The sequence below is a fragment of the Ursus americanus genome, chromosome 6 (genome assembly GCF_024610735.1).
Source record: "Ursus americanus isolate L20-20 chromosome 6, mUrsAme1.1.p, whole genome shotgun sequence".
Classification (NCBI taxonomy): Eukaryota; Metazoa; Chordata; class Mammalia; order Carnivora; family Ursidae; genus Ursus; species Ursus americanus.
Window position 1 is genome coordinate 71,798,137 of NC_142132.1, and position 26,281 is coordinate 71,824,417.

General features: G+C 47.5%; 1 protein-coding gene and 1 long non-coding RNA gene across 2 annotated transcripts in view; both read right to left on the reverse strand.

The window, feature by feature from the left end:
* Nucleotides 1–855: 855 nt before the first annotated feature.
* The window catches only part of NID1 (nidogen 1), an 84,829-nt gene continuing 59,403 nt past the window's right edge, over nucleotides 856–26,281 (reverse strand). Inside the window, exons 13-20 of the mRNA XM_045783720.2 lie at nucleotides 17,323–17,541; nucleotides 15,286–15,458; nucleotides 11,169–11,295; nucleotides 7,313–7,484; nucleotides 6,081–6,238; nucleotides 4,843–4,966; nucleotides 3,847–3,959; nucleotides 856–2,920 (exon numbers count right to left, since the gene is read on the reverse strand). Coding sequence (XP_045639676.2) covers nucleotides 2,799–2,920; nucleotides 3,847–3,959; nucleotides 4,843–4,966; nucleotides 6,081–6,238; nucleotides 7,313–7,484; nucleotides 11,169–11,295; nucleotides 15,286–15,458; nucleotides 17,323–17,541 — 1,208 coding nt within the window. The 3' untranslated portion in view covers nucleotides 856–2,798. The remainder of the gene's footprint in view (nucleotides 2,921–3,846; nucleotides 3,960–4,842; nucleotides 4,967–6,080; nucleotides 6,239–7,312; nucleotides 7,485–11,168; nucleotides 11,296–15,285; nucleotides 15,459–17,322; nucleotides 17,542–26,281) is intronic.
* Nucleotides 19,023–26,275, reverse strand: LOC148110010 (uncharacterized). Its single transcript, XR_015724871.1, has 2 exons — nucleotides 25,663–26,275; nucleotides 19,023–24,260 (listed from the first exon to the last, which is right to left on the reverse strand). It is a non-coding gene; the product is annotated as an uncharacterized LOC148110010 (long non-coding RNA).

The window sequence follows — 26,281 nt, forward strand, 5'->3', positions numbered from 1 at the left end:
CTTAATTTTTAAAAGTTGTGTAGGGGCACCTGGGTGGCACAGCGGTTAAGCGTCTGCCTTCGGCTCAGGGCGTGATCCCGGCATTATGGGATCGAGCCCCACATCAGGCTCCTCCGCTATGAGCCTGCTTCTTCCTCTCCCACTCCCCCTGCTTGTGTTCCCTCTCTCACTGGCCGTCTCTATCTCTGTCGAATAAATAAATAAAATCTTTAAAAAAAAAAAAGTTGTGTTAGACTATATATATAACAAAGTTTGCCATCTTAACCATTTTTGAGCGTGCAATTCAGTGGCACTGAGTACACTCCCGATGTGCAACCATCACTACTATTTACATCCCAAACTCTTTCATGGCCCTAAATAAAAACTCTGAAGCCATTAAGTGAGAACTCTCCATTCCCCTTGCCCCCAGCCCTGGTGACATCTAGTCTACCTTCAGTCTCTGTGAATTTGCCTAATTGAGGGACCTCATGTATGTGGAATCATATATTATTTGTTCCTTTGTGTCTGGCTTATTTCACTTAGCATAATGACTTCAAGTTTCGTCCATGTTGTAACGTGCTGGAACTTCTTTTTATGGCTGAACGAACGTTCGGCTGTAGTCCTACAACACACCTTACTCATCCTTTCTTCTGTCGGGCATTTGGGCTGTTTCTACCTTTGGTTCCTGAGAAAATGCTGCTATGAACACTGGTGGACAAGTATCTGTTTGAGCCCCTGCTTTCAATTCCTTTGGGTGTATACTTCGAAGTGGAATTGCTAGATACGGTAATTTTATACTTGGATTATTAAATGGCTATCATCTCAGGGCAAATCAGCCCCCAACAGGAAATTTCTTCATTCAAACAAGATAAAGACTTTTTTAACAAAAAAACTGTTTAATTTTCTGCACTGAGAGTTGTACAGCTGTAAACTCAAGGAATTATCCAATACTTGTATAAATCTGGGGAACAGTTAATAAGCACCTTCAGAGGGTTCCACAGTTTAAGAATTGACCATTTGAAACTTTTAGAATGAACCTAGTAAAATGAAAACAGCTATAAAAACTATACAAAATCATGACAGACATTTGATATAGAGGGCTTGATATGGAATGATAAATATAAAAAAAAGTGAAACTAATTCAGGGGGCTGGGCTGGATAAAAGACCTATGTGTTCCCCAAATCGTGTGATTCTTGGGAGTATATCTGGCTCTCAAAACAGTCCAATTATTCAGGGAAAGGCTCTTTCCTGATCCAGGTGCCACTGGGATGCTGAAGCAGATGAGGGTAACTTGGGGACGAGGTACAGCAGGGGAGGGGGTGGGGGAGGGGGGACAGGGAGGAATGAGCTCACTGAGGTTTGCAGGTAAGAGGAAGGATCTCTTCCCCAAGGAGAAAAACAAGCAAATTCTTCCATGTCCTCAAGTGTAAGTGTTCTTTGGCGAAAGGTACCATTTTCTCTTTGGGATTATTAAAGAGCTTTTCTCATTGCTATTGTTAAATACCCTTCTCTACCCTTTCCTCTTGACCAATCTCTTTGTGAGACTTTCTGCTGAGCCTTCTCTACTCCCTTACCCTAACCTTTCCTGACTCCAACTCCTTATGCTCACCTTTCAATCCAAAATTCTTATTGTTTTGCAACTCTGGGAAGCAGCTGGTAAAAGGTAACACTAGGTAACTACTCGTCTGGCCTGGAGATGTTTCTGAACACAGAAACATGACAGGTGGCAATGGTCTCTTTAATTACACCAGTGAGCAATCAAGGGTCTGGGTCAGTAGTATAAATACTCAGTCCGGCCCTCTTTGATGAGAAGACAGCCAGCAAGGGCCATGCGCAGAGGGAGAGACAAAGGAGAAATAAGCTCATGTTGACTGTACGTCGGCTCTCACCAGTGGGGGAGGGAGGTGAGGGACTGTAGGGGGGTCATCGCTGGTACCAGCCCCCAGCTATGCCTGACGTGAGGGAGGTGGGACATCACTGCCAACTGTGAAGCGAGGCCACTCAAGAGACCAGATGCTGGGATCCGGGTGCTTTGTGCAAAGAGGAATACTTTGGTCACCACTGGTGTAACTTAAGGCACTTCTGAAAAATCTTCATTCTCAAACACCTGACTCTACACTTTGAATTCCTACCACTGGACACTCTTTTGATTGAAGGCTTTACCTACCAGAGGCTACTGCTGAAATGCCAGTAACTGATCTGGGAGGGGCTGCTCCTCATCGCCCACAAGTATCCACACGGCCCTAAGACAGAGTGCGTTTTCAACGAAGGGCAAGGCTTGCTCACTGTGATGGGGGCCTTGGGCAGGAGGCAGGTGGTACAGAACTCAGGGGGAAGCAGCTACGAAGATGAGGAGGGAAATCAAAGCACCAAGAGAAAAGAGGGGGAGAGTTAACTCCCTCCTTCATTCACAGCCTTGCCTAGGTGGCCCTGGCTGGTGTGTCAGGGAGAAAACAGGATGGCAGGTGCATCGGAGTGAGGCTGAGCTCATAAGGCCACAGGGGGAGGGGGCAGCTCAGGCCTGGGGAGGCTCTGCTCACCACTGGGGTGCTAAGTTGGGGAAAGGTTCCAGAGCACTGAGATGTGCATACAATCCTCCCTTGGGGGTAGGGGGGTTCCGTCGGGGTGTAGGGGAAGAGGCTTTCCCATTCTGGAAACCCAGGGCATATGTTTTGGGGAACAGTGAGGGGAACACTGTTGGGGCTCAGGCTGGGTAGGACCTGGGCATGGTGGCCACCAGGTCAGATAGTTTTCAGTCTGGACCCTTTCAAGTAGGGTGCTGCTGAATACTTGCAGAGGGAATGAGGCACTCCTGTCTTCATTTCCGCTCTATACAGTCAACTCCCAGCGTGTTGTCAGGGCAACGGCAGGTCCTGCTTCCAGGGGTGGCCAAGCAGAGGTGGGTGCAGCCACCATTGTTCACTGAGCAATAGTTGTGACCTGAAAAAGGCAGAAATCAGTTCAACCGCCCCCAAGAGAGTAGCCTCCAGATGAGCCCCCTTTTTGGTTTCCAGGGGACCAAGCACGTGGGTGCTCGAGGAATAGGGAATCCTCATCACTAAGGATTTGCCAGGTGGGCAAAAACGTCGTTTCCCAATTCCTGAGTTGGGGACTGTGCAGATTTGCCATCAAAGCTACTGAACGGGACTCAGGGAGGATTTTCTAGCTTTGATTAGGACACAGAGCTGGGCTTTTCAAGCACAAAGGGCTCTCTGTCTAGCTTGTCCCTCGGCTTCACACTGGACTGGGGGGAGTTGGGAAGCCAAGGAGGGTGAGTTTGGAGAGAGCAGATTCTGGAGCCGGGCTGCCTAGCTCACCCCCAGCCGTGCCACTGGGAGCTGTGGCACTCTGGGCCAATGGCTTCAATTTTCCTTATTTATAAAATGGGCACAAGCAGAGTACCTGCCTCGTGGGGTTGCTATGAGGATTAGTGACCCAATGAGCACACAGCAGAGAACGCTGGGTCGATGCAGGTGAGGTACCCAGCTCCCGGTAAGCACCACATCCCCGTTCGTGATTATTAGGAGCAGCAATTACTATTGTGGCTGTGAGGCCACATGGATGGACTTTTAAAGCAGCAGAGACTGTAACACGGATGTTCCTATTTGGAACCTGAAGACCACATCCTTCTAGAGCCAGCCCAAGATTCAGTGCTTTCCCTCACCCTGTCCACAATCTCCAACTCATCCCCTGATGTTTTCCACGTGACTCACCCTCTAAATAATGAAGACCCGTGATGGAAGGGACTGTGTCTCACCTGCCACGTGATCAGGGCTGCGAGAGGCCAGACAGGTAGCAGCCAGGATGTGGGCTTGGAGCCTCAGGGCACCCCCAGCCCCGGAACAGTAAGAGCACAGGTGAGTTACCTTGGGGACACTGAGACAGGGCCGTGGTGACACCATATAGCCGGGTCTGCTTGTGGGGGTGGAAGGTATCCGTCTCTTTGGAAATGGCAAGATCTACAGCAATCACGGAATTCCTACAGAACACCAAAGGGCAGAGGGTAAAGACCCATCTGATGGCCCCAACCCTCTGTCTACAGGGCAGCCTCTTCTGCAGTTTTGGGGACAAACTGGAGGCCACGTCGAGACACACTGGCCTGCCTTCTTAGCCATCCCTCCCTCCTCCTGTGGAGGGACACGCCTGCGTTTCTCTGGCTTCTTCAAAAAGGACAAAGATTAGCTAATCTCTCCCCTCAGCTCTAAATTCCAAGCTGAGAAAGCGACTTTCTATCCAGATGCCCCCGGCCACAGCCGCCTGCTCGGTCTGACCCTTTGTGCAGGCAGGGGTGGTCAAGAAGGGGCTGTGAGAATACTGCAGCTTAAGAAGTGTAATGAAGGGGCGCCTGGGTGGCACAGTCGTTAAGCATCTGCCTTCGGCTCAGGGCGTGATCCCGGCGTTCTGGGATCGAGACCCGCATCAGGCTCCTCCGCTATGAGCCTGCTTCTTCCTCTCCCACTCCCCCTGCTTGTGTTCCCTCTCTCGTTGGCTGTCTATGTCAAATTAATAAATACAAATCTTAAAAAAAAAAAAAAAAAAGCATAATGAAGTAGGGGCATGGTGTGGGCCTGGAGCCCACCCGCCAAGGGACCCCGGGCCAGCTCCTGGGGAGAGAACAGACACGCTCCAGAAGTCCAAGTGGGTGCCCGTCCAGGAGCATCCCGGTGACAAACGGCAGCTCCTGCTGCCCAGGCATCCTCGGCCCTCACTCTTCTTGACCCTCCTCTCCTGACAACCAGAAGGGTGAGGCAGAGGGCGGGCATCTCTGGACACTGGAAGGTCAAGCCAAGGGGCCACGCGGGGAGGGCTTAGCTCCCAGAGACAGGGTGGCAGGGCAGGCTCCCCGGCCCCCGCTGACGTACGTCTTCCAGTCCGTGTAATACAGATGCTTCCCGTAGCTGGTGACAGCGAAAGGGTACTGGAGCCCTTCGAGAACCTTGCGTCTGCCGGACTGCCCGGGCTTCAGACACTCCACCCGATTGGTGCCTGTGCGGAGCGAAAACAAGGCATTCATTGTGCACACAAGAAACGGCCCCTTTGTGTCAAGACGAGTAACGAGGGCAAGGGTGAGAGAAGTCAGCGCGACGATGACAGATCCTGGAGAACACACGTGACCTGCTCTTCAACAGTGGAAAGCTTTCTCTCTCCTCTGCCTTGCCCCCTCACTGGTCAACCCCCACCTCCGCTGGGGGACCCACACCTGGTTCCAACGTGGACCAGAGCAGAGGGGCCGTTCCTTGCTCCACCCATTCCCGGAGCAGCTGGGGACTTAGTTGGAATGACGACGTCCTCCAGCTCTGGCTCAAGTCCCTAACCCCTGAAGCCTCCCAGGCCCTCCCTCCCTCCCTCCCTCCCTGCATTCAGAGCCCTTACCCCAGAGGCAAGATGCACTCCCTACACCCCCCGTGGCAGCTGACAGTATTGGGGACAGGGCAGGTGCTCCACAGACACTTGACAGATGACTGACCGTGCTCCCCGATGGAGCATCCCGCCCACACCCCTCACCGGAGGGACACCCCAGGGCAGGGGCTCACAGCAGGACTGCACGCCTTTCTCTTCCTTGGCTCCAAGTCCTGCCTGAGCCCTTGGGGACCGACGCGAGCTAGAGGAATGTAAGTCATGAATTGCATAATAGATAGATAATACTAGGACGAGGACAGGCTCTAGGGGTCAGCACACTTTCTCCAAGGGCCAGATGGTAATTAATTTAGCTTTTGTGGGCCAAGAGGCAAAATTGAGGACATCCTGGAGGCATTTATGTAACCTCTTAAAATGTAACATTTAAAAATGTAAAAACCATTTATAAGACCGAGGTGGTACCAAAGCAGGTGGCTGGCTGGATGTGGCCCATGGGCTACGGGCTGCTGACCCCTGACTGAGCTAATCGAGAACTCACCCTGGACAGTGAGGGTTAAACCTAGAGAAACAATATGTTTCAGAGCAAAGATGGGCAGCTCTTTTTGTGCGGGAAAGTAAAAGAGCTATCTCACGCCCTCTTCCCCAGAGACTAGCCCATAGTGGGTAAGGATAAATGTTTGGTTTAAAGAAAAAAAAAAGCACTGCTCCAACCGCAGGAGTCAGGCCTGGGGCTTTCTGTCACCTGCATCCACCCAGCAGAGCTGAGACGAGTAGGCATCAAATGTCAGCCCGTTGGGCAAGCCCAGGTCGTCCTGCACGAGAACCCTCCGGTTTGTGCCGTCCATGTAGGAAGTTTCAATTTTGGGGCTATCTCTGTTCCAGTCGGTCCAATAAAGGTTCCTGGAGGAGGAAAAGGAAGGGAGAGAGAAAGAGTAATAACGAAGCTGGATGAGAAGAAGTTTATGAAAACAACTTTCAAAAAACCCACGATGAAGACATTAGCAGGCGTTCAAACACAGAACGGCTAAAATGGGTCTGGAGGCGATAAGACATGTTCTCCTTTGCAAAGAGACTTAGATTTGGTTCTTTGTTTCAATTTGATGACCCTGTTACTGTGAATTCACTTCCCTTAAACATAACTGACATCTTCTATCTTGCTAAAGCGGTTCAAAAAGACAGCACAAAACAGAACACCGCAATGAGACAAACACGTGGGAATCCCTGTCTGCTGTCCCTACACAGGGGCGCAGAGCATCTGCCATCAGGGAGGTGGCCACGGGGCCACAAAATTAGGGATGTGACCTCACAGGGAAGGGATCAAAGTGTGAAAGTGCTGAGGGCCTGGTGTGTAAGATTCAGAGCCTGTTGTAGGGAAAAAGAGAGAAAGCACTGATGTGATGACAAAACCCAGGAAGGGGTCTTCCAAGTGTCCATGGTGTGTTGGCCTGAGCCCCGGGGGTACTTATGCTCCTCGGATACCCTTCTGGGGTTGAAATGATACAACACAGGTGTTGATCCGCATTCAACTCAAATGGAAATAACCAGTTTCTGAGCTGTCGACTTACAGAGTCCATTCCTAAAAGATTTAAAAGTGGAACATGGGAGGGGGGTGGGGAACTGGGATAGGCCGGTGATGGGTATTAAGGAGGGCATATATTGCATGGTGTTATATGCAAACAATGAATCATGGAACACTACATCAAAAACTAAGGATATACTGTATGGTGACTAACATAACATAATAAAAAATTATTATTAAAAAAAAGTGGAACATGGGATCAAGTCCATGGTCACGGGGAATTGGGATAAATGTGCTGGCATTCCACTGTGCGTGTCTCTAAGCCACCCACCGAGACCTGTTCATCCCGTGACACATTCATTTCGGGAGAGCAATGCCGGAGTTAGAGCCTAGTGCTTGAGAATATATAAAAGAGCAGTTGCACACGGAATAGACGCACACCCAGATTTACACACCCTCGCACGGAGTCCGTTACGATGCCTCTGGGATTCACCAAATCGGTCTCAAACAGCACCCGGCGCTGGGTGCCATCCAGCCTTGCAACTTCTATTCGATCCAAGTGAGAATCAGTCCAGAAAATGTTGCGGCCAAGATGGTCAAGGGCGATGCCTTCTGGACTTCCAAGATCTAGACCCAAACATAGGACACTTCTGGGTTTAGGGTTTTCTGATTACTCTGTGTTATTTCACATGGTGTTCAACCCTTGCACTTCGGGGAAACAAATGGGAATGTGGAATGCTTGTTGCTTATAAGTTAACCAACACTCAAAGTGATGAATTAAAAAATGTCACTCATTCACTTGGTGGACATCTACCCTGTGCACCATATTGGGAACCAAGCCCATAATCACGTGTAAGCTGTGGTCCCAGCTTCCAGGAGCTTGCAAGTAATCACAATTCCGACTGAGTTCTGGTTTTATGGGAACACGGAGGTGGACATTGGACTTAGCCTGGGGAGACCCAGGAAGGATTTCTAGGGGAGGTGACATCTTGTGAAGCTAGCTCCCAAAGGACCAGCAGGAGTTTGTCAGGCAAAGACCCTGGATGAGGGATGCCAGGTAGTGGGACCAGCACATAAGTATAAAGGAAGAGAGGACATGGCTTGAAGTGAACTCTGCATCATTTTGGATGGCTGGAGTTCATGAGGATGGGAGAGCGGCCAGCAATGAAGTTAGGACGCCCATGTTAAGGAGCTTACAGCTTAGCCCACGAGCAAAGGGGAGGCATAGGAAGATCCTAAGATGGGAATGGAATGAATGGATTTGCCTTATTCATTAGTTATTGGGGGAAAAGGATCATCTCAGAGAAGTAGTACCAAGAAATCACTGCTGTTATTACTTTTTTTTTTTTTTAAAGATTTTATTTATTTATTCGACAGAGATAGAGACAGCCGGCGAGAGAGGGAACACAAGTGGAGGAGTGGGAGAGGAAGAAGCAGGCTCCCAGTGCAGGAGCCTGATGCGGGGCTCGATCCCAGAACGCTGGGATCACGCCCCGAGCCGAAGGCAGACGCTTAACCACTGTGCCACCCAGGCGCCCCTGCTGTTATTACTTTTATACAAGTATTAGAAGTGCAAAGAGGGGGTGTCAGTGATCACAAGTAACACTCCCAGAGTCCTTAGTAGGTTGTAAGTGACTGGTGTTCAAGCCAGGGGTTGCCACAGGGTAAGCCGAATGCAACATGAGCCTTCAGTGCCCACCTGACCTAACCACAAGTTCAAGACTGCAATGATTCCCTGACTACAAATAAAAGCAAATTAAACATTAGATCCCTACCAGGGTTTTATCGGTCACTTAGGATTCTTTCCTAATCTTACTGATTCCAGAGCTAAAGGTCACTTAGTATGGCTGGAAGCCAGGAAGGGAAAAGGCCAAGGATGAAGCTACCCTACCCAAGGGATCCCAGGTTTGAGGAAATCATCCCCACACTGTGTTTTTTCGTCAGTGTGTAAGCGGTTTACAGCCTCTGCTCTCTTGTATCAGCCTTCACTAGACTCCTAATATGACCTTGACTGTGGATGCTGGACACACCAAAGCCCCGCCCCCCGGAAAGGACCCCTGCCAGAGGAAGTTTATAAAGAATGAAAAACAGCCTTTGAATAAGGTTTTTATTACTCAAACCAGAAGTAGAGATTTGTGAAGTATTAAAATATTTCCCACATCCCTAGGGGAGAAGGGGCAGGGAGCCTGACCTCCGAAGACCTCTTCTGTCTTTCAGACAAAACCAGAATAAACCATTCCGGGGTATATCTGGTATGAGCACAACCTCTGCCAGTGACATGAGCCACTCAGACACACAGACAGAAAAGTCGGGGGAAAGGCTATTCAATGGCACTATTTCAAAAGTCATCCAGGGGCATCCAGAAACTCCGTGTCATTCTGTCTCCTTCTAAACAGCTCTGGTCCCGACTTTGAACCCAAGAGCAATCAAACCTCCTTTTCCAACCAGGAAAATACTTTCTTTTTGAACTATCACACCAAAGAAAGGTCTGGAAAACCTCACCCTTTACTGTGCAGTCAGGGCAAGAAGGGAAGACAGCAAGGTGGTATTTTCCATACTGCTTATGTCAAGAGGAAACAGATTATGATATTTATTAAAGCTATTTGCTTAGGAGTTTCACTCAAGGAAAGAGAGAGATGCTTAGCATTTGGACCACATGAAATAAAGAAGAGCTCCCCACCCCCCCTTCACTCACTAGGGAAGCACCAACCTGTACCATGACGAAGACTGGAATGGAAGATTCTTTCTCTCATTTTAAATAGAAGAAAATTTACCCCTGGTGATCTTCCCTCTACAAAGATCACATTCTAGTTTCATTCTGTGTTTTCAAAGTGGACTTCTGCCTGGAATGTTTCTGACTGAGCGGAAAGCCTTCTTGGATGATTATCAGTTCCAGAAGCAACAGGAAATAGCAGTGGTGACCTGCTCCCCTCTTCCACTGGGTTTGGAAGTCAAACCATATATAACAGCAACAACATTTTTAACAGAGAGAGAGATGCAAAATGGCATTTTCAAAATTCTGCTCATTAAGCCAAACCATGCAAACTGGCAGACATTATTTAAGTAGCACCTTGGCTTCTAGAAAAGGATGCGGGGTCTATGTCCAAAGCTAAACATACTTAACTCAAGCTCAGCTTGATTCCTGCTCCTGCTGCATCACCTTTTGTGAAGGAGACAAGGAAGAAGAAAAAAAAAACCTTCTGCACAGGCTGTTCCACAGGCACAGGCACACGGACCCTTCCAGAATATCAATTGTTATGGAACCATTAAAGTGGAAATTGGAAAAGCGATATTCAGCCCCAGTCGAAAGAAATACCAAACGAAGCTCATACATTTTGAAGGTGTAGCTTTGATCTGAGAGTTTTGCCGAGGAAGCAAGATGATTTTATACAAGACCTATCACCGGCACAACAATGTCTTTTGATCGAAAATATCTGCAAGTCAGCTGATGAGTTACTGACTTAGCAACATGTAACATTTGACCTTGTCGGTAAAGGGGAATTTATACAGGCCCTTGGGGCCTTAATCTTGATAAAACATATCCATATAAAATAGTCACGACTTGTTGAATGTAGGCATCACATAACGCACAGAGTCCTTGACTTAAATCGACTTCTATGACTTAAGGAATCGAGGTTAAATGTTGAAGGGAGGCTGTGCCAAAGTGTTATGCACTTCATGATCGGTAATGCCAACTAACAATTGAGGAATGTCTATGAAAGTTCAGGCTGCTTTGCTGTACTCTGTCACAAGCAGCTTGAGCAAGAGCCAGTGCGGGTAAGGTAGAAAAGGACGCCCCCCACCCACCATGATGCCACAGCTTAAAGTGACAACTTTGGCTTGAAAACTGTCTTGGGAACAGACAACTATCAGGGATAGTATTTGCCAATATGCTTGTAATCCTCCCCACTTTATGATGCACCCCCCTAATGGAGCACACAGTAGGGCAGACATTCTAAGAATCAATTTTAGGCTCAACACCAAAGTGGACGACTGAGTTCGGCCCTTACTGCTCATTAAAACTTCCTAGATAAGCTTTTAGAGAAAGGCATGGGCACTTAACTTGCTTTAATTTTATTCTTCTTAGGCTAGCAACAATGCCCAGCTAAGATGTTCATGATTTAATGATGAGTCCTTGGAGGACTTTTCAGAGAAGGCTGGAAAGGGTGGTGTTGAGGCCAAGAGCCCAGTCCCACTCAAATCACTATGTCCTGTATGCAACCATACACTCCACCCCTCTGCTCTCCCCCAAGAGCCACTTGGGCTGCCAGAAGCCAAACCAAGAAGGAAGAGTGGTATTTGCTCGCCTACCTTGTCGAATGATGGTGGTTGGCTCTCCACCATGCAGACTGGCTCTCCCAATGGAAGGCTCACTGATGTCGGTCCAGTAAACCATCTTGTCCACACAGTCGAAGGCCAGTCCAATGATGACTTTATCCTGGAAGTACAGACAGCATAAGAGTGGCCCACTCACTAGCATCCAAGTGACCAGTGATGGTGGGAATCTTTCATGGGCGCACAGGCATCTGGACGCCCTTTTTTTTTCTTTTAAGATTTTATTTATTTATCTGATGGAGAGAGGCGTGAGAGAGACAGGGAGGAAGAGAGCAAGCACAAGCAGGAGGGGCAGGAGAGGGAGAAGCAGGCTCTCCACTGCAGGGAGCCTGATGTGGGGCTCAATTCCAGGACCCTGGGATCATGACCTGAGCTGAAGGCAGACACCGAACCGACTGAGCCACCCAGGCGCCCACGGACACCTTTTTAAATGAAGTGTCTTCAAGTCTTTAGTCTACTTAAAATTGCTTATTATTGAGTTGTAGGAGTTCTTTATGTAGTTAAGATAAAAATCTTTTGTCATATACATATATAAGTGTGTGTATGTATGTGTATATAGATTTCCACTCATTATGTCGTTTGTTTTCTCTCTTTTTTTCTTGTTTGTTTTTGTTTTCATTTTCTTAATGGTGTTTTTCAAAAGTAAAAGTTTAAAATATTTATTAAGTTCAATTTATTGTTGTTTCTCTTATGACTAATGCTTTTTATTTATCATCTAAGAAATCTTTACCTACCTAAAGATCATTTTTAAAAAAGTCACAAATAGGGCGCCTGGGTGGCTCAGTTGGTTAAGTGTCTGCCTTCGGCTCAGGTCATGATCTCCAGGTCCTGGGACTGAGTCCCGGGTCAGGTTCCCTGCTCAGCAGGAAGCCTGCTTCTCCCTCTGCTCCGCCCCCTGCTCGTGTGTGCGCGCACTCTCTCTCTCTCATTCATGTGTGCACATTGTCTCTCTCAAATAAATAAATAAAATCTTTATTTAAAAAGATAGAAATATTGGAAAGAAAGAGGTAAAACTACTCTAAGACAATGTTTGTTTATGTAGAAAATCCTGGGGAATCTATAAAACTATTGTAACTACCAACTGAATCCAGTCCAAGGCTGCAGGGTACAAGGTCAATATAAAAAGGTATTTCTACCTAGTAGCAAAAAATAAAAGTTTTAAAACAGTAATGTTTATAACAGCACCAAAAACAAAGTATTTAAGAACAAATATTTCTAAATGTGCAAGATTCTATACTGAATACCATAAAACATAAGTAAATGAAGAGACAAGTTAGTCTAATAGACTGTAAGATTTAATATTGCTAAGCTCTCAATTTTTCCTAAATAGAGTTAAAGATTCAATGACATCTATATCAAAATGCCAGCAGGCCTTTTCCCCCTTTGGTGGAAACAAGCTTACTCTAAAATATCTATGGAAATGCAAAGTGACTATAGAAAGAACTTCTACAACTTAGTAACAACAAACAAGCCAATTACAAAATGGGCAAAGGCTCTGAGTAGACATTTTTCCAAAGAAGATACACAAATGGTCCATAAATGCATGAGAAGATGTGAATATCGCTCATTAGAGAAACACAAATCAAAACCACAATGAGACACCACTTCACACATATTGGGATGGCTACTACTGAAAACCAGGAGATAGTGTTGACAAGAAGGTAGAGAAACTGGAATCTTTATACTGTGCTGGCAGAAATGGAAAATGTCCCGGCTACTAAGGAAAACAGTACGGCAGTTTCTCAAAAAAAAAAAAAAAAAAAAAAAATCTGCAGAATTACCATATGATTCAGAAATTTCCAGGCCTGGTTTACGTTCAAAAAGAGTGAAAGCAGGGCCTCGAGCAGGTCTGTGCACACCCATGTTCACAGCAGCATTAGTCACCATAGCCAATGGGTGGAAACAACCCAAGGGTCCCTCGATGGATGAATGCAAAACAAAATGTGCTAAATCTACACCACGAAATATTAGTCAGCTTAAGAAGGAAGGAGATTCTGACACCTGCTATAACACGGATGGATCTTGAGGACATTCTGCGAAGTAAGCCATAGGATTCCGAAGCATGAGGGACCCGAGAGGAGTCAAGTCCATAGAGACAGAAAGTAGACTCATGGTTGCCCTGGGGAAGGATGGAGTTATTATTTAATGGGCACAGGGTTTCTGTTGGGATGATGAGTGGATGGTGGTGATGGCTGCACCATCATGGCGAAGCGGGTAAAATGGTAAAACTACACAAAAAACAAATACATTAAAAGAACACAGTGAATATTAACCCTGTTGTTTCCAGCGCCCTCCCCTCCACCTATCCCACCTCAATCTTTCACAGTTCCACTTGACACTTGGGCTCCACCCTTCATTTTGGGGGACAATGACTGTCACAGGGAGCTCAGCCCACTCCCGCTACGAGAGCGCGTGCCCCAGAGGACACAAAGGAAGAATCTAGGTTTCAGTGAGGCAACAGAAGAACACAAAGATCAGTTACTCATTCAGCAAATCATTTTTGAGCGCCAAGCACTGCTCTGGCTCTGGGAACACCACTGCGAAACACATACCTCCGTGAAAGAGAGGGACAGTTGCTGGTCTTGTGTGCTTACGTTCTTAGCGGGAACACACACATCAGATACAGAACATATATGTTGATATACGATGTATCGAGCAGTGCTACGGTCAAGACAAAGCAGGATAAGGAGATGAGAGCAGTGTGGACACGGCAGCCAGGACAGGCTTCCCAGAGAGGTGATGTGCCAACAGAGGTGAGGCAGGGAGTACACAAGTGTCTGGGAGGGCGAGGACTCCAGGCAAGGGGGCAGCAGGTGCAAAGGCCCTGAGATGTGGGTATGTGTGGTGTGTTGAGGACCAGCCAGAAGGCCAGATGGCTGAAGCTGGTTGGGGGGGGGGCGCGGTGACAGGGAATGGGGTGGGAGAAGTGGCTGGGGGCCATGGGAAGAACAGGATTTTATTCTGGGTGAAGGGAGAACCCATCAGAGGGTTTCATGTGGGGGAAGAACATGAATCCAATCAAGGCTAATGACAAGAGATTTTGAAAAACCTCTTCACTCCTTAGGGGACCTGAGGGTCCCCCTCTGCCCTGGCAACCCTGACCGAATTGTGCCAGAAGCCCCCAAGTCTCAGGTCTGGTTTCTTGCTGAGGGGGGTCAGGATTGCAGATGACAATGAACGGCTTTTCAGAAGTGTCCAGCGTCCAACCTCGGGGAGCCTAGGTAGTTCAGTTGGTTAAGTGTCTGCCTTCAGCTCAGGTCATGATCTCAGGGTCCTGGGATCGAGCCCCACATTGGGCTCCTTGCTCAGCAGGGAGCCTGCTTCTCCCTCTGCCCCTTCCCCTCCCCAACCCCCCTTGTGCTCATTCTCTCTCTCTTGCAAATATTAAAAAAATAAAATCCTGGGGCGCCTGGGTAGCGTAGTCGTTGGGCGTCTGCCTTCGGCTCAGGGCGTGATCCCAGCGTTATGGGATCAGGCCCCACACCGGGCTCCTCCTCTGGAGGCCTGCTTCTTCCTCTCTCACTCCCCCTGCTTGTGTTCCCTATCTGGCTGGCTGTCTCTCTGTCAAATAAATAAATAAAATCTTAAAAAAATAAATAAATAAAAATAAAATCCTAAAAAAAAAAATAAAGTGTCCAACCTTTAACAGATAAAAATCCCTAACTCACAAAATGCATCTCTGACACTTTGCAAAGCTCAAAGCTAAAGCCTGTTATTGCCTCAGGGCAGATATAAGGATCTAGAGTTGATGGTCTGCCAAACATGAGCCACTATACTAATTTAGCAGGAATGGCAAGGTCAGACCTGGGAGATCACACAAACTGGACTCCTAACTCGTGTGATGCCCCCACCCAAGGGGTCAGACACCACAGTGGTCTCTGCAAGGCCTTCCTGCTTCTGCTCCCTTCCCCTCCTGGAGCTCCACAGGCAGCTCGAGGATACGGTGGCCCCATCCAGAGATGGACACCTGGGGTCACACGCAAATCAAGAGGCTCCCGAGTCCAGAGGCCAAGCCCCTAACTAACTACCCCCTGCTTGATTTTCCGGTCACCGAAGCAGAAGCTGTCCCCAAGTGCAATTAGCCGGCACTCACCGGAGCGTGGAGCATCGTTTTGGCTTCTGTCTTCTGCATGGTGCTTCCTTCCAGGGGGAGGCGCTCGATCTTTCCAGTCTGAGCAAAGAGTAAGTGGGTCCCAGGGGGCAGGGGGATCACGGCGGTAGGAACGGAGGGTCCATGGTGAATCGGGGGAGCCACGGTACTCAGACCTGGGTGGCAGGAGAGGTCAATGAGCAAGGCCTCCGTGCAGCAGGAAAGCACACACCAATGCATGTGTGTGGGTGCACGCACGCACGCACACACGGGGTCATGCCTCCTTCACGGCACCACAAACTGCACGGCCACACAATGCCCATTGTACATCTAAAAGCACAAGGAGCAGAAAGACCACAAAGGGCATATGTGAATACGATAAGGCAAGGCATGGGTTCAGTATTAGAGGTCACGTGAAAAACAACAACAACAACAACAACAACGGCTTAGGCTTCCCCTTACTAGAAACAGAAATAATGTAACCATTCCTGCCCTGCTTTGGACACGGGCTGCCACAGTGAACCAAAACGACAGCAAGAACAGGCCCCCCAAAATCCCTGCCCCCACGGAGTTCACCCTCCAGGGGAAGGTGCTGAGCTTCCCAAGGCTGGAGGGGCTCTCAAAGCAAACCTGCCCTACACGCCCTGTCCCACGGGGCGGGTGACTCACAGACCCAACCCGACGAGTGGGCACATGCCCCTCCTGCCCCTTCAGGAACAGAAGGATGGTTAGGGGCTCATTCTCCCCCAGGTTCAGCCTAGCCTCCTGAACTCCGACCCTGATGCCTGGCACCACTCTCTGGCTCCCCCGACGAGCAAATGTTCTGAGAACGGACAGGCAGCCGGCGTTGCAGGGGGAGGGGGCCCGGAATGGACAAGTCATGGCTCTTCTGGGGCTCTGTCTCCGGCTCTCTGAAGAGAGAGAGCTGGACCTGGTCCTCGCTGGGGCCATTTCCACTTCTTTCTCCTGCCTGCCTGTCTTGCCCATTGTACCCAGTCCGTGACACAAACCAGGCTGGCTGACTTCTTTACTATGTCCGGAATCCAGCCCTCCTCTCCAAACTCACTGCCAGCAAAGCTGGTAGTTCCCTCGCCTGTTAGGCACCTGCTGGGGCCTGTCACTCCAGCTCCGTTTCTACCCATCAGCCAGCGGTACCTCTAAAACCCGAACCTGGTCACATTGATGCCTGCTCAAGACCCTCCCTGGGCTCCCGGCTGCCCTCAGGATCAACCCCAGACCCCCTGCTGGGCACGCGCCACCCTTCCCTTGGTGCCCCTTCCTCTCTCCGACCTCTCAGCCTGCACCTGCTGACACAATCGGCCTCCTCAACGCCAGCCTCCCCGGAGCTGCTACCTTTGCCTCTGCTCGGTAACATACTGCTCTGCCACAGTTAGCCCACTGCCGCCGTCAGCCTCTGGGTCTATGGGGCCCCTCCTCTCTCACGGAGCTCCTCGCCCTGCCCTGCACTTGTTCGTCTGTCCTGCGAGGTTCTGGGGACTGAGGAAACGGAGGTGGAGGCAGACTGGGTCCCGAGCAGCACAGACGGCCGGCCTCATGCTCCCCCCACTCCCGGCCCCGCACCTCCCAGGGAAGGCCTTCGGTTGGCCTCTTCCAAGCCTGCACATCCCAGCCCGCAGCTGTTGGGAGGCCAGGCGGCCACAGCAGGGAGTGTGCCCTGGGGGACCCACAGTACACATACCCCCTGCTACCAACGCAGTATGCCTGCAGCCGGTCCCACCGGCATTTGTACACACAGGTGTGCACAGAGAGGAAGAGAACAGGTATGAGGAAAGGGTGGGGGGACAGAGAGATGGATGGAGTGGGGGGCATGATGAGGGAGACAGAGAAGAGGGGTGCAGAGGGCAGACAGGAAGGGAGGGAATGGGTCCGGGCTAGTGGAGAGGTGCAGGATTCAGGGCAGACAGAACGTGTCACCTGTGTCCTGGGCAAGGCCCCCAGGGATGCTCACGGGCAGCGGGACTCTGGTCCCCGAGGCCCTTCTCAGACCCAAGCCCAGCGCCGCACTGCTCTCCGACTTACAGGGGGGCCTCATCCCGGGCCTGGTCCTGGTGCCCTCCAGCTCACGGCCGTCGCGATCCACGCACCAGCACTGGCCCATGCTGCCGTGGCACTGGGTGGGCACGTAGTGCCCGTGCTCGTCACACTCAGGAACAAACAGGCCGTGCCGCTGTGGGTCCGTCAGCCCCGCTGCCCCAAGGATGTGTTCTCTCTCCAGCTGGCATCGGGTTTTCTCCATTTCTACGACAGAGATAAGCACAGAGGAGGCAGTCAGCTGGGTCACTGGGCGGCATCCACTGGCCGTGGCTGCGGGAGACCCACGCCAGACGCAGACCCGTGAAAGCTCATCGCTGGGTGTTATGTTGTTCATTTTCTAAAATTTAAAATATCGTATTATTTAATGGATGTAACGGTCAAGAAGATTATGTTTTCTTTTCTAAGTGATTTTTTTTTTCAGTTTATAAACACTGAGGCAAAACTGACACAACAGAAAATTAGTTACTTCAAAGTGAACACTTCAGTGGCATTTAGTCTAATCACGATATGATACAACCACCACCTCTGTGGAATTCTGATTCACTGTCCTCGTTCCAAAGGAAAGCTGACACCTAGAAGCAGTTTGCTCTCCACTTCGCCTCCTCCCAGCCCCTGGCAGCCAGCAGCCAGCTACCTGCGTTCTGTCTCCATGGATTGCCTCTCCCGGACATTTTCTATAAATGTGACACATACGTGTCATGCATACGACATGTGACCTGTTGTGTCTGGCTGCTCTCAGTCGGCAGGTTTTCGGGGTTCAGTCACGGTGTAGGATCCATCAGGACGCCACTCCTTTTTATGGCTGACTAGTATTCCATGGGATGGCTAGACCACATTTTGTTTATCCATTCATCACTTGATGGGCATCTTAAAACAAACTGAAATCTGTTTTAAGAAACTTCGTTTCTCTGAAATTTGTCCTTTGTATTATCTCGAGCTTCCTGATTATCCACATTGAGTAGAGGTCAAAGATTTGGGAGACTAAACACCCCAGAGCACATTTTCCGACATTTGTTTCCTTTCTACGATGAGCTTGTGTTTGGCATGAAACATGGCCTCTTAACCATGTAACTCGGATCCCCAGGTAAGGAAATACTTCTCTATCTGTGGGGAATGGCCTGGAATCAACGATTCCCCAGTACGCAGAGCTGTAGCTGGCTCCACACCGGCTGGAGTGCAGCCACAACTCTGCAGCTGTGTCATGGAAACAACCGCATTTAATACATAAATGAATGAGTTCCAATAAAACTTTATTTACAAAAACAGACAGTGGGCCAGATTTAACCTGTGGGGACTGTAGTTATCAATGCCTGCTCTAGGGCATTACTAGTTATGTTAGGGAGATATTTTATATAAATATGCTAATTCACATATTAATATGTGTTAACTAATACATTAACGTATTAATATATATTATAACGTTAATATATACTAACATATATTGTAATGTAATACGTAATAATCTGTTTCACAGAACTTTGTGTCTGAAAGTGTTTTTAACTCTCGGTTCCACCACTGTTGGTGTTATCCTAGGCACGTCAGCAATGCTGAATAGGCCGCACCCCTCACTGTCAGACAGCAATGGCGGCAGTAACTAACCTCACGTATTATTGTGAGGAATAAGTGAAATATGACGAGACAATGCGTATACAGATGGAATTTGAAATTCCACACTCAAATGTTTACTTGTGACTATATCTACACATGGCCTCCACAGTGACATTCAGTGTGCGTGTTGCCAGTAAGTATTTAAGGTACCTTCTGTCTACGCTGCCAGTTCTCACGCTAGCCTGCTTTGTGTAGTTGCTCCCGTGGTCAGAAGCAGTGAGCGGGCCAGGAATATGTGCGTTGAACCTGGCAAGGGAAAAGTGGGTACACTTTCGCTTTGTCTTAGGGGCTAATATTAAAAAACAAACAAACAAACAAACAAACAAACATCTTTGATGTAGAAAGAGCCAAATAAATTTGTGTACGAAGACACAAATAAGCCACCTGCTTGAAGATGTTCGGTTTTGTTGGCTCTTGGAAGTAGAAGTTGTTTACTTCCTCAATATCTTGCACAGGCACAGGATTTTCAAGTTCCCATATCAACTGTCTCCATTCACACGTGTTGCATTTAATTCTCTACCAGAATCGTATGCACCAGGCAACTCCATTTTTTACACCAAATGAGAGTCTCAAGGCTCAGATTGGTGAAGGGGCTCCCAGGCCACACCACTAGGAGGTGGCTCAGCTCAAGCTAGAACCTGGGTCTTTGGATTCCTGGCCCAGTCCCTGCCCCTCTGCACCCATGAGTCCAGTGCCCAGAACGGCTCATGCATACTGGACGTGTTATGTCAACAGTGATATATACAAGTGAGCTTAATGCACTCACTGAAATTATCTGTGGCCCTTAGACTCGGTTTCCTTCCACTGACATCTGTAGACGGTGTTGTGTGTGCTATCAACACCACCAAACGTTTAAGGAAGTAGGGGTAGCCCCATTTTATGTGGCTGACAGTTTTGTGTTGACGTGGTGTTTGGCTAACATACAAAATCTCAAGTGATCCCGAATTTATAGTGGAACTTTTCAGAGTATATCTTGAACTTATAAAGAGGAGGAGAAAACTACCAATTGTGACTCAGGAAATGGAATTTCAAGTGTGTTTATGGAAAGCTGTGATGTCACTGAGTTCTTGGGATGGCTTCCCAGCCTGGCCAGCAGGCAGCAGGAGTATCTCCAGTGGAAGCCCCCTGCTGAGGGTCTCACCCTTCCATGGGGAATTTTCCATTGCAGGCGGGATGGGGAGGGGACACACATTTCCTGGCCCTGTTTCTGGCTGATAAAATGACAACTTGGGCAGGATTTCTTTTATTCATCCAGCCTGAGGAAGCAGTCAAGACCTGATATTTTTCCAGCGAAGAGCAAGAAGTCTGGGTGACTTTCTCAAGATTGGGGACAAAGAAAATGAGAGAAAAATCAAATAGAGAAATCTGAAAAAAGCACCTTTTAAATCTCTTGACTTGCGTTTCATTTCCTTGCCTGATTAAATTTCTTTCTCTGTGTTAATTCAAATAAATAACTATTGTAGCCTCTGATATACTCAGTGGGGTGGAGGAGCTCGTCTGGGGAGACCTTACTTATTCAGCTTCTTGCTGCATCTCCCACCAGGGGGCCAGCTGCTCCTAGGGGCTCTTCCACACACCTAGATTTACCTATAATAAAAATAATCTAACAGTAGAGACCGTAAGAATGTTTTTTTTTAAAAGGGTCTTACTCAATTTTGAGAAAAACTGCCATAGAAATCTCTTATATAATGAGTTCAAGGAACCTTTTTTGTTTTGTTTTGTTTTTTTAAAGATTTATTTATTTGACAGAGAGAGAGAGACAGCCAGCGAGAGAGGGAACACAAGCAGGGGGAGTGGGAGAGGAAGAAGCAGGCTCCCAGCAGAGGAGCCTGATGTGGGGCTCGATCCCAGAACTCCGGGATCACGCCCTGAGCCGAAGGCAGACGCTTAAAGACAGCCACCCAGGCGCCCCTCAAGGAACCTTTTTGTAAACCAAACAATTATTCAGGTCTCATGTTCTTTGTTTATAAAACCAAAGGAGATGAATTATAGAATTTCTTAAGCCCCCGTCGAGCTCTAACTGGGAAATTCAAGTTTTCTAACATTGGGTTTTGTTTGAAGCAAAGTGCACATGAAACACAAACGACAAGACATACGACAAACAAAAAGTGTCCATTAAATTGTTCCTCAGTTTTCTTTTCTTTAAGTTGTATTATCCTAAATGCTTTCATCTTTCCTTGCAGCCCTGCCCTTTGAACTTCTGAAAGATGTGTGGTGTGTCTTTCGGTGAAACATGCTGGTAAGTGTGACTGGTGCCAAGTGTGAAGAGATGTGATCAAACATCCGTAGGCTTGGTATTTGCCCTTAAGGACCAGGCTTTACAACTCTAGCCAGGACTTTGTATATGCCTCTTTGATCCGCTAATAATCCGCTCTCCTACTTTCCAAACCTCTAGACAATTATATTCCCCCAGACAAAGTCGGTGGAGGTGGTAGCCAGCTGCCAAGATGGCCCCAATCTCCTGCCTCCTGACATTCTCACATTTAGGCAATTGCCTTTCACACTGTCAGAGGGTTGGCCTGTGATTAATAGTATCACCAGAAGTGACAGCTGGTCACTTTCCAGATGAGGTTACAAAAGACCGTGGCTTCCATCTTGGATGTGCTCTCTCTCTCTCTCTCTCATCACTTGCTCTGGAGCGAGCCAGCTGCCAGGTCTTGAAGGTCACTGAGGCAACCGTGTGAAGAGACCCAGGCTGTGAGGACCTGAAGTCTTCAGTCCAACAACCCCTGAGGAACAGAGGCCTGCCAGCCACCACGTTGATCCCTCAGTTCCTGATGAACCTCAGAAAAGACTGTAGCGCCAGCTAATACGTTGACAACAACCTAATGAGAGACCCTGAACCAAGACCACCCAGCTAAGCTGCTCCTGAATTCCTGACCCTCAGAACTGTGATAATATTTATGTTTTAAGCTGCTAACTTTGGGGATCCTTTATTACAGTACAATAGATAACTACAATTAACCCTTGAACAACACAGGTCTGAATTGTGGATTTTTTTTTTTAAGATTTATTCATTTTAGAGAGAAAGAGAGAGGGAGAGGGAGAATCTCAAGCAGACCCCAAGCTGAGCATGGAGATCGATGCAGGGATCTATCCCTCGACCCTGAGATCATGACCTGAGCTGAAACCAAGAGTCGGACGCTTAACTGAGTCTCCCAGACTCCCCTGAACTGTGGATTTTTTACCAAACAGTATGTAAATGTATCTTCTCTTCCTTATGGTTTTCTTAACAGCATTTTCTTTCCTCTAACTCACTTTATTGTTAGGATACAGTATATAATACATATGTAACATACAGACTATGGGTTCATCGACTGTTTATGTTATCAGTAAGGCTTCCGGTCAACAGTCAGCTATTAGTAGTTAAGTTTTTGGGCAGTCCAAAGTTATACACAGATTTTTCAACCGTGTGTGTGGTGGGGGGGTCAGTGCCTCTAACCCGCGTGTTGTTCGAGAGTCAACTGAAATATGGTGGCCTTCAACCTTTCTGGCCATGACCCAGAGGAATACATTTCACTCAGCAACTCAACACATACAGGCAGTTATGTGAGTGCGCACACCCTCACCCACGCACAGAGACTAGCGTCATTTCATGAAACGATACGTTTTCCTACTATGTACACTCTACATACTCGGATGTTTTCCTGATTATTGTTTTCTGTTCTAGTCCATTGAAAAGAAAAGATAATAGTCTACTGAACCGATTTCACAATCCACACATGGGTTGTGGGCAAGAGTGCAGAGGCGCGGGGGGAACAAATCGAATTTCTTGTCTTGCCTGTCATCGGGTGACACTGCAGTAGCAGTGACCGTAACTGACTTGACTCACCCTCAAAGACAGTGTAGTTTGATTTTTTAAAAACTCGTCCCCACTTTACACACTAGGAACCAAATTACGTGCTGACTGTCTGATTCCCTGCACCTCACTGTTGGGCAGTAGGAGTCCAGATGACACTACATGTTATTTTTCTGTTAATATTTCATAAAATATTTTAGTCAGACAAAATTTAGAAAAATATGATGAAAAGCTTTCTGTTAATATTTCATAAAATATTTTAGTCAGACAAAATTTAGAAAAATATGATGAAAAGAAAAAATATATGAAAAGTTCATATTCCAGCTGAAAAAAAAATAATTAGAAATAGGAAGGCGGCCCCTGTGCAGCCCTCCTTGATCCCAACTGCCTCTCTCCCACCGTGCAGGTAACCGTGAGCTCTGAGTTTTTGTTTTTCATCCCTATATATGCATTTTGTAGCTTTCTTACATATGTATACACATGTAGGTTTATTTTCATACAGCGTTCCATTTTACATAAAAGGGATCATACTGTATACGTTCTTCTCTACTTTTTTCCTGCATAACATGTTTTTGAGATTTATCCATCAACCCTAGCTCATTCATTTTAACTGCTGTTTATTATTTCATTGTATGAAATGTACCAAAACTCACTAGTCCATTCCTCCTGCTGATAATCGTTTAGATTTTTTTTGTTGTTACCAACAATACTCGATAAACATTCACATATATTTCTAGCGCACATTCTCTCTTGACAATATAACTAGATGTTGAATTTTTTAAAAGAACAGGATTGAATACATAAACACTCCTAGCAGCTAGCTCTTACTGGTTTTCTCCTTGTCCTGTCTTCATATCCCAGCCTGCAGGGCTGAGTTTGTTTCTGTTTAGTTAACAGAGCCTTAGAGAAGGGGCAAGGAGTGAGGTGAAAAACAAATACCAAAAACCAAAAAATGAAACATCTGCTTCTTTTTGAACTGGCGATACGAAGCAAGCCTAAGGAAACGACGAATGTTAGTCATTTTTAGTAGCTGCTGGAACGTCTTGACTGAGATTATCACGAACTCTTCTCTATGTAACCGGCCTATCAGAATTTATGGGCAGCGTGACAGTTTTTACCCACAACTTCAGGAACAAGAAGCTTGGCCCTGCCTCAGTTCATCCTGGCTGGGGGTTGGGAAACATTTCCCGTCAAGGGCCAGGTGGTAAATATTTCAGGCTTCGCATACTTTATAGTCTCTACCACAACTGCTGAACTCAGCCTTTGTAAAATTAAAGAAGCCACAGACTATACATAAACTAACAACCATGGCTGTTTTCCAATAAAACTTTATTTACAAAGACAGGAGCTGGGCCAGATTTGCCGTGCAGGTGATAGTATGCAGATCCTTGTTCTCATCAGAAGAAAACAATGTAGACCAGAAATGTGCAGTATTATATATCCAAATTTTAACTTTAATCGATTATTTTTCTCCTTTTGGATGGGCAACTATCCTAAAAACTGGTCACACCTTGCCCTGTAGAGAGTGTGGAAAAATAAATACTTTTATCTACTGCTGGTAGGCATGGAAACTGGTGCATTCATTTGTTTTTCAACAACTACAAATCGGTGAGCATCCTCCTGGGCCACGTACTCCTCTGGATACTGGGGACATAGGAATAAAATGCATAAGCGCCCTATACTCACGGGCTAACATTGGAATACTTACTCATTGCTTAAAAAGGTGATGGTAAAATGGATATTTTGTTGAAACATTATACAATTGTGTATATATAGGACATACTGAGAGTGGCATAAATATATCTGGCCAATAACAGCAGCAGTAATTACAAATAAGTAATCACATGACTCCAGTCTGAGGTGTCAGGTATATTCTTAATCTCATGATGGAATATCATGTGACTTAGGGGACCGAATCCAGGCTGGAGTCCATCTGACAGACCTGGGTTTGGGTCTCTGTTCCAGCACTTAACTACCAGTGGGACCTTGATTACGGCTTTATCTTTTTAAGCGTCATCATCCTTTGTGTAAATGGAGATTGCAATCGTGTTCATTTTCTTTCTTTTTTTTTTTAGATTTTATTTATTTATTTGCAACAAGATAGAGAGAAAGCAACAGAGGGGGAGGGAGAAGCAGACTCCCCTCTGAGCAGGGAGCCCGATGCAGGACTTGATCCCAGGACCCCAGGATCACAACCTGAACCGAAGGCAGATGCTTAACCGACTGAGCCACCCAGGCGCTCCCATAGTTGTCTTTTTAAAATGAACACGACTGGGGCACCTGGGTGGCTCAGGCGGGTAAGCATCTGATTCTCAATTTCGGATCCGTCGTGATCTCAGGGTCATGAGATTGAGACCTCGTCGGACTCCAGCTGGGTGTGGAGTCTGCTTGGGATTCTCTCTCTCCTTTGCCCCTCCCCCCCCACACCCACCCCTATTCGTGCTCTCTCTCTTAAAAAAAGATGATTATGAACATTACGTGAAATAGGATGGGTGAAGCAACTAGCACATAGTAGGTTCGACACAAATGGCAGCCAATTACACTTCTTCATTCAACAGCACATGCTGAGTGCCTCCTAAGTACCCAGATTGATTCCAGATATGGACCTAGGACTATCATTATCCTTATGGTCTAATGAGACACCACGCAAGCCTCGGGTCAGCAGGTAACTTCAGAAACCGCACTTCCAGATATAGTAGGTAATACGGACAATTCTGTAGAATCCTCAGCCTGCATTTTCACCCAGTGGTGGCCTTTCACCCCTGCTCCCCACCCCCACCCCATGACTCCCAGGAAGCCGGGATGGCTTAATTTTAACCTGTGAACTTGACTGGGCCACAGGGTGGGGATATTCCAGATATTTGGTCAAACATTCTAGGGGTTTCTGTGAGGATGTTTTGGATGAGATTAACCCTTACCTTCATAGACTGAGTAAAGCAGATAGGCTTCATCCAATCAGTGGAAGGCTATAGAAGAGAACAAAAACGCTGGCCCTTCCCTGAGTAGGAGAGAATCCTTCCTTCCCAAAGACCTACGAACCTGGGACACCAGCTTTTCTCTGCCTTCAGACTCAAATGGAAACATTGGCTGTCCTGGGTCTCCAGTTTGCTAATTGTAGATCTTGGGACTTGCAAGTCTTTACAATTGTGAAACCAATTCCTTATAATCTCTTTATAAACAAACAAACACACACACATGTGCGTGCACACATACATATCCTATTAGCTCTGTTTCTTTGGAGAACCCTGACTAATACAGAGCAGTTCTTACCCTGAACTGCTTGCTCAAGTTACAAGGATGCTCAGACTCGAGGTTGCCTGTACAGTTATGGTCTGTGTGGCACCCCCTAGAGTTGGGCAGTGCACAACCTGCATGGTTGTACACTGCAGCTGTGCTCTGATCTCCAACCTTAACAACGCCGGAGACTCTCCATAGAGACTCCACCCTCCCCACCTCAGCTCCTCTCCCGGGGGAATGTACTCAGTACTCACGAATACGGCAATGGCCTACCAGCTCCAAACGTCTCTGACACCTTAC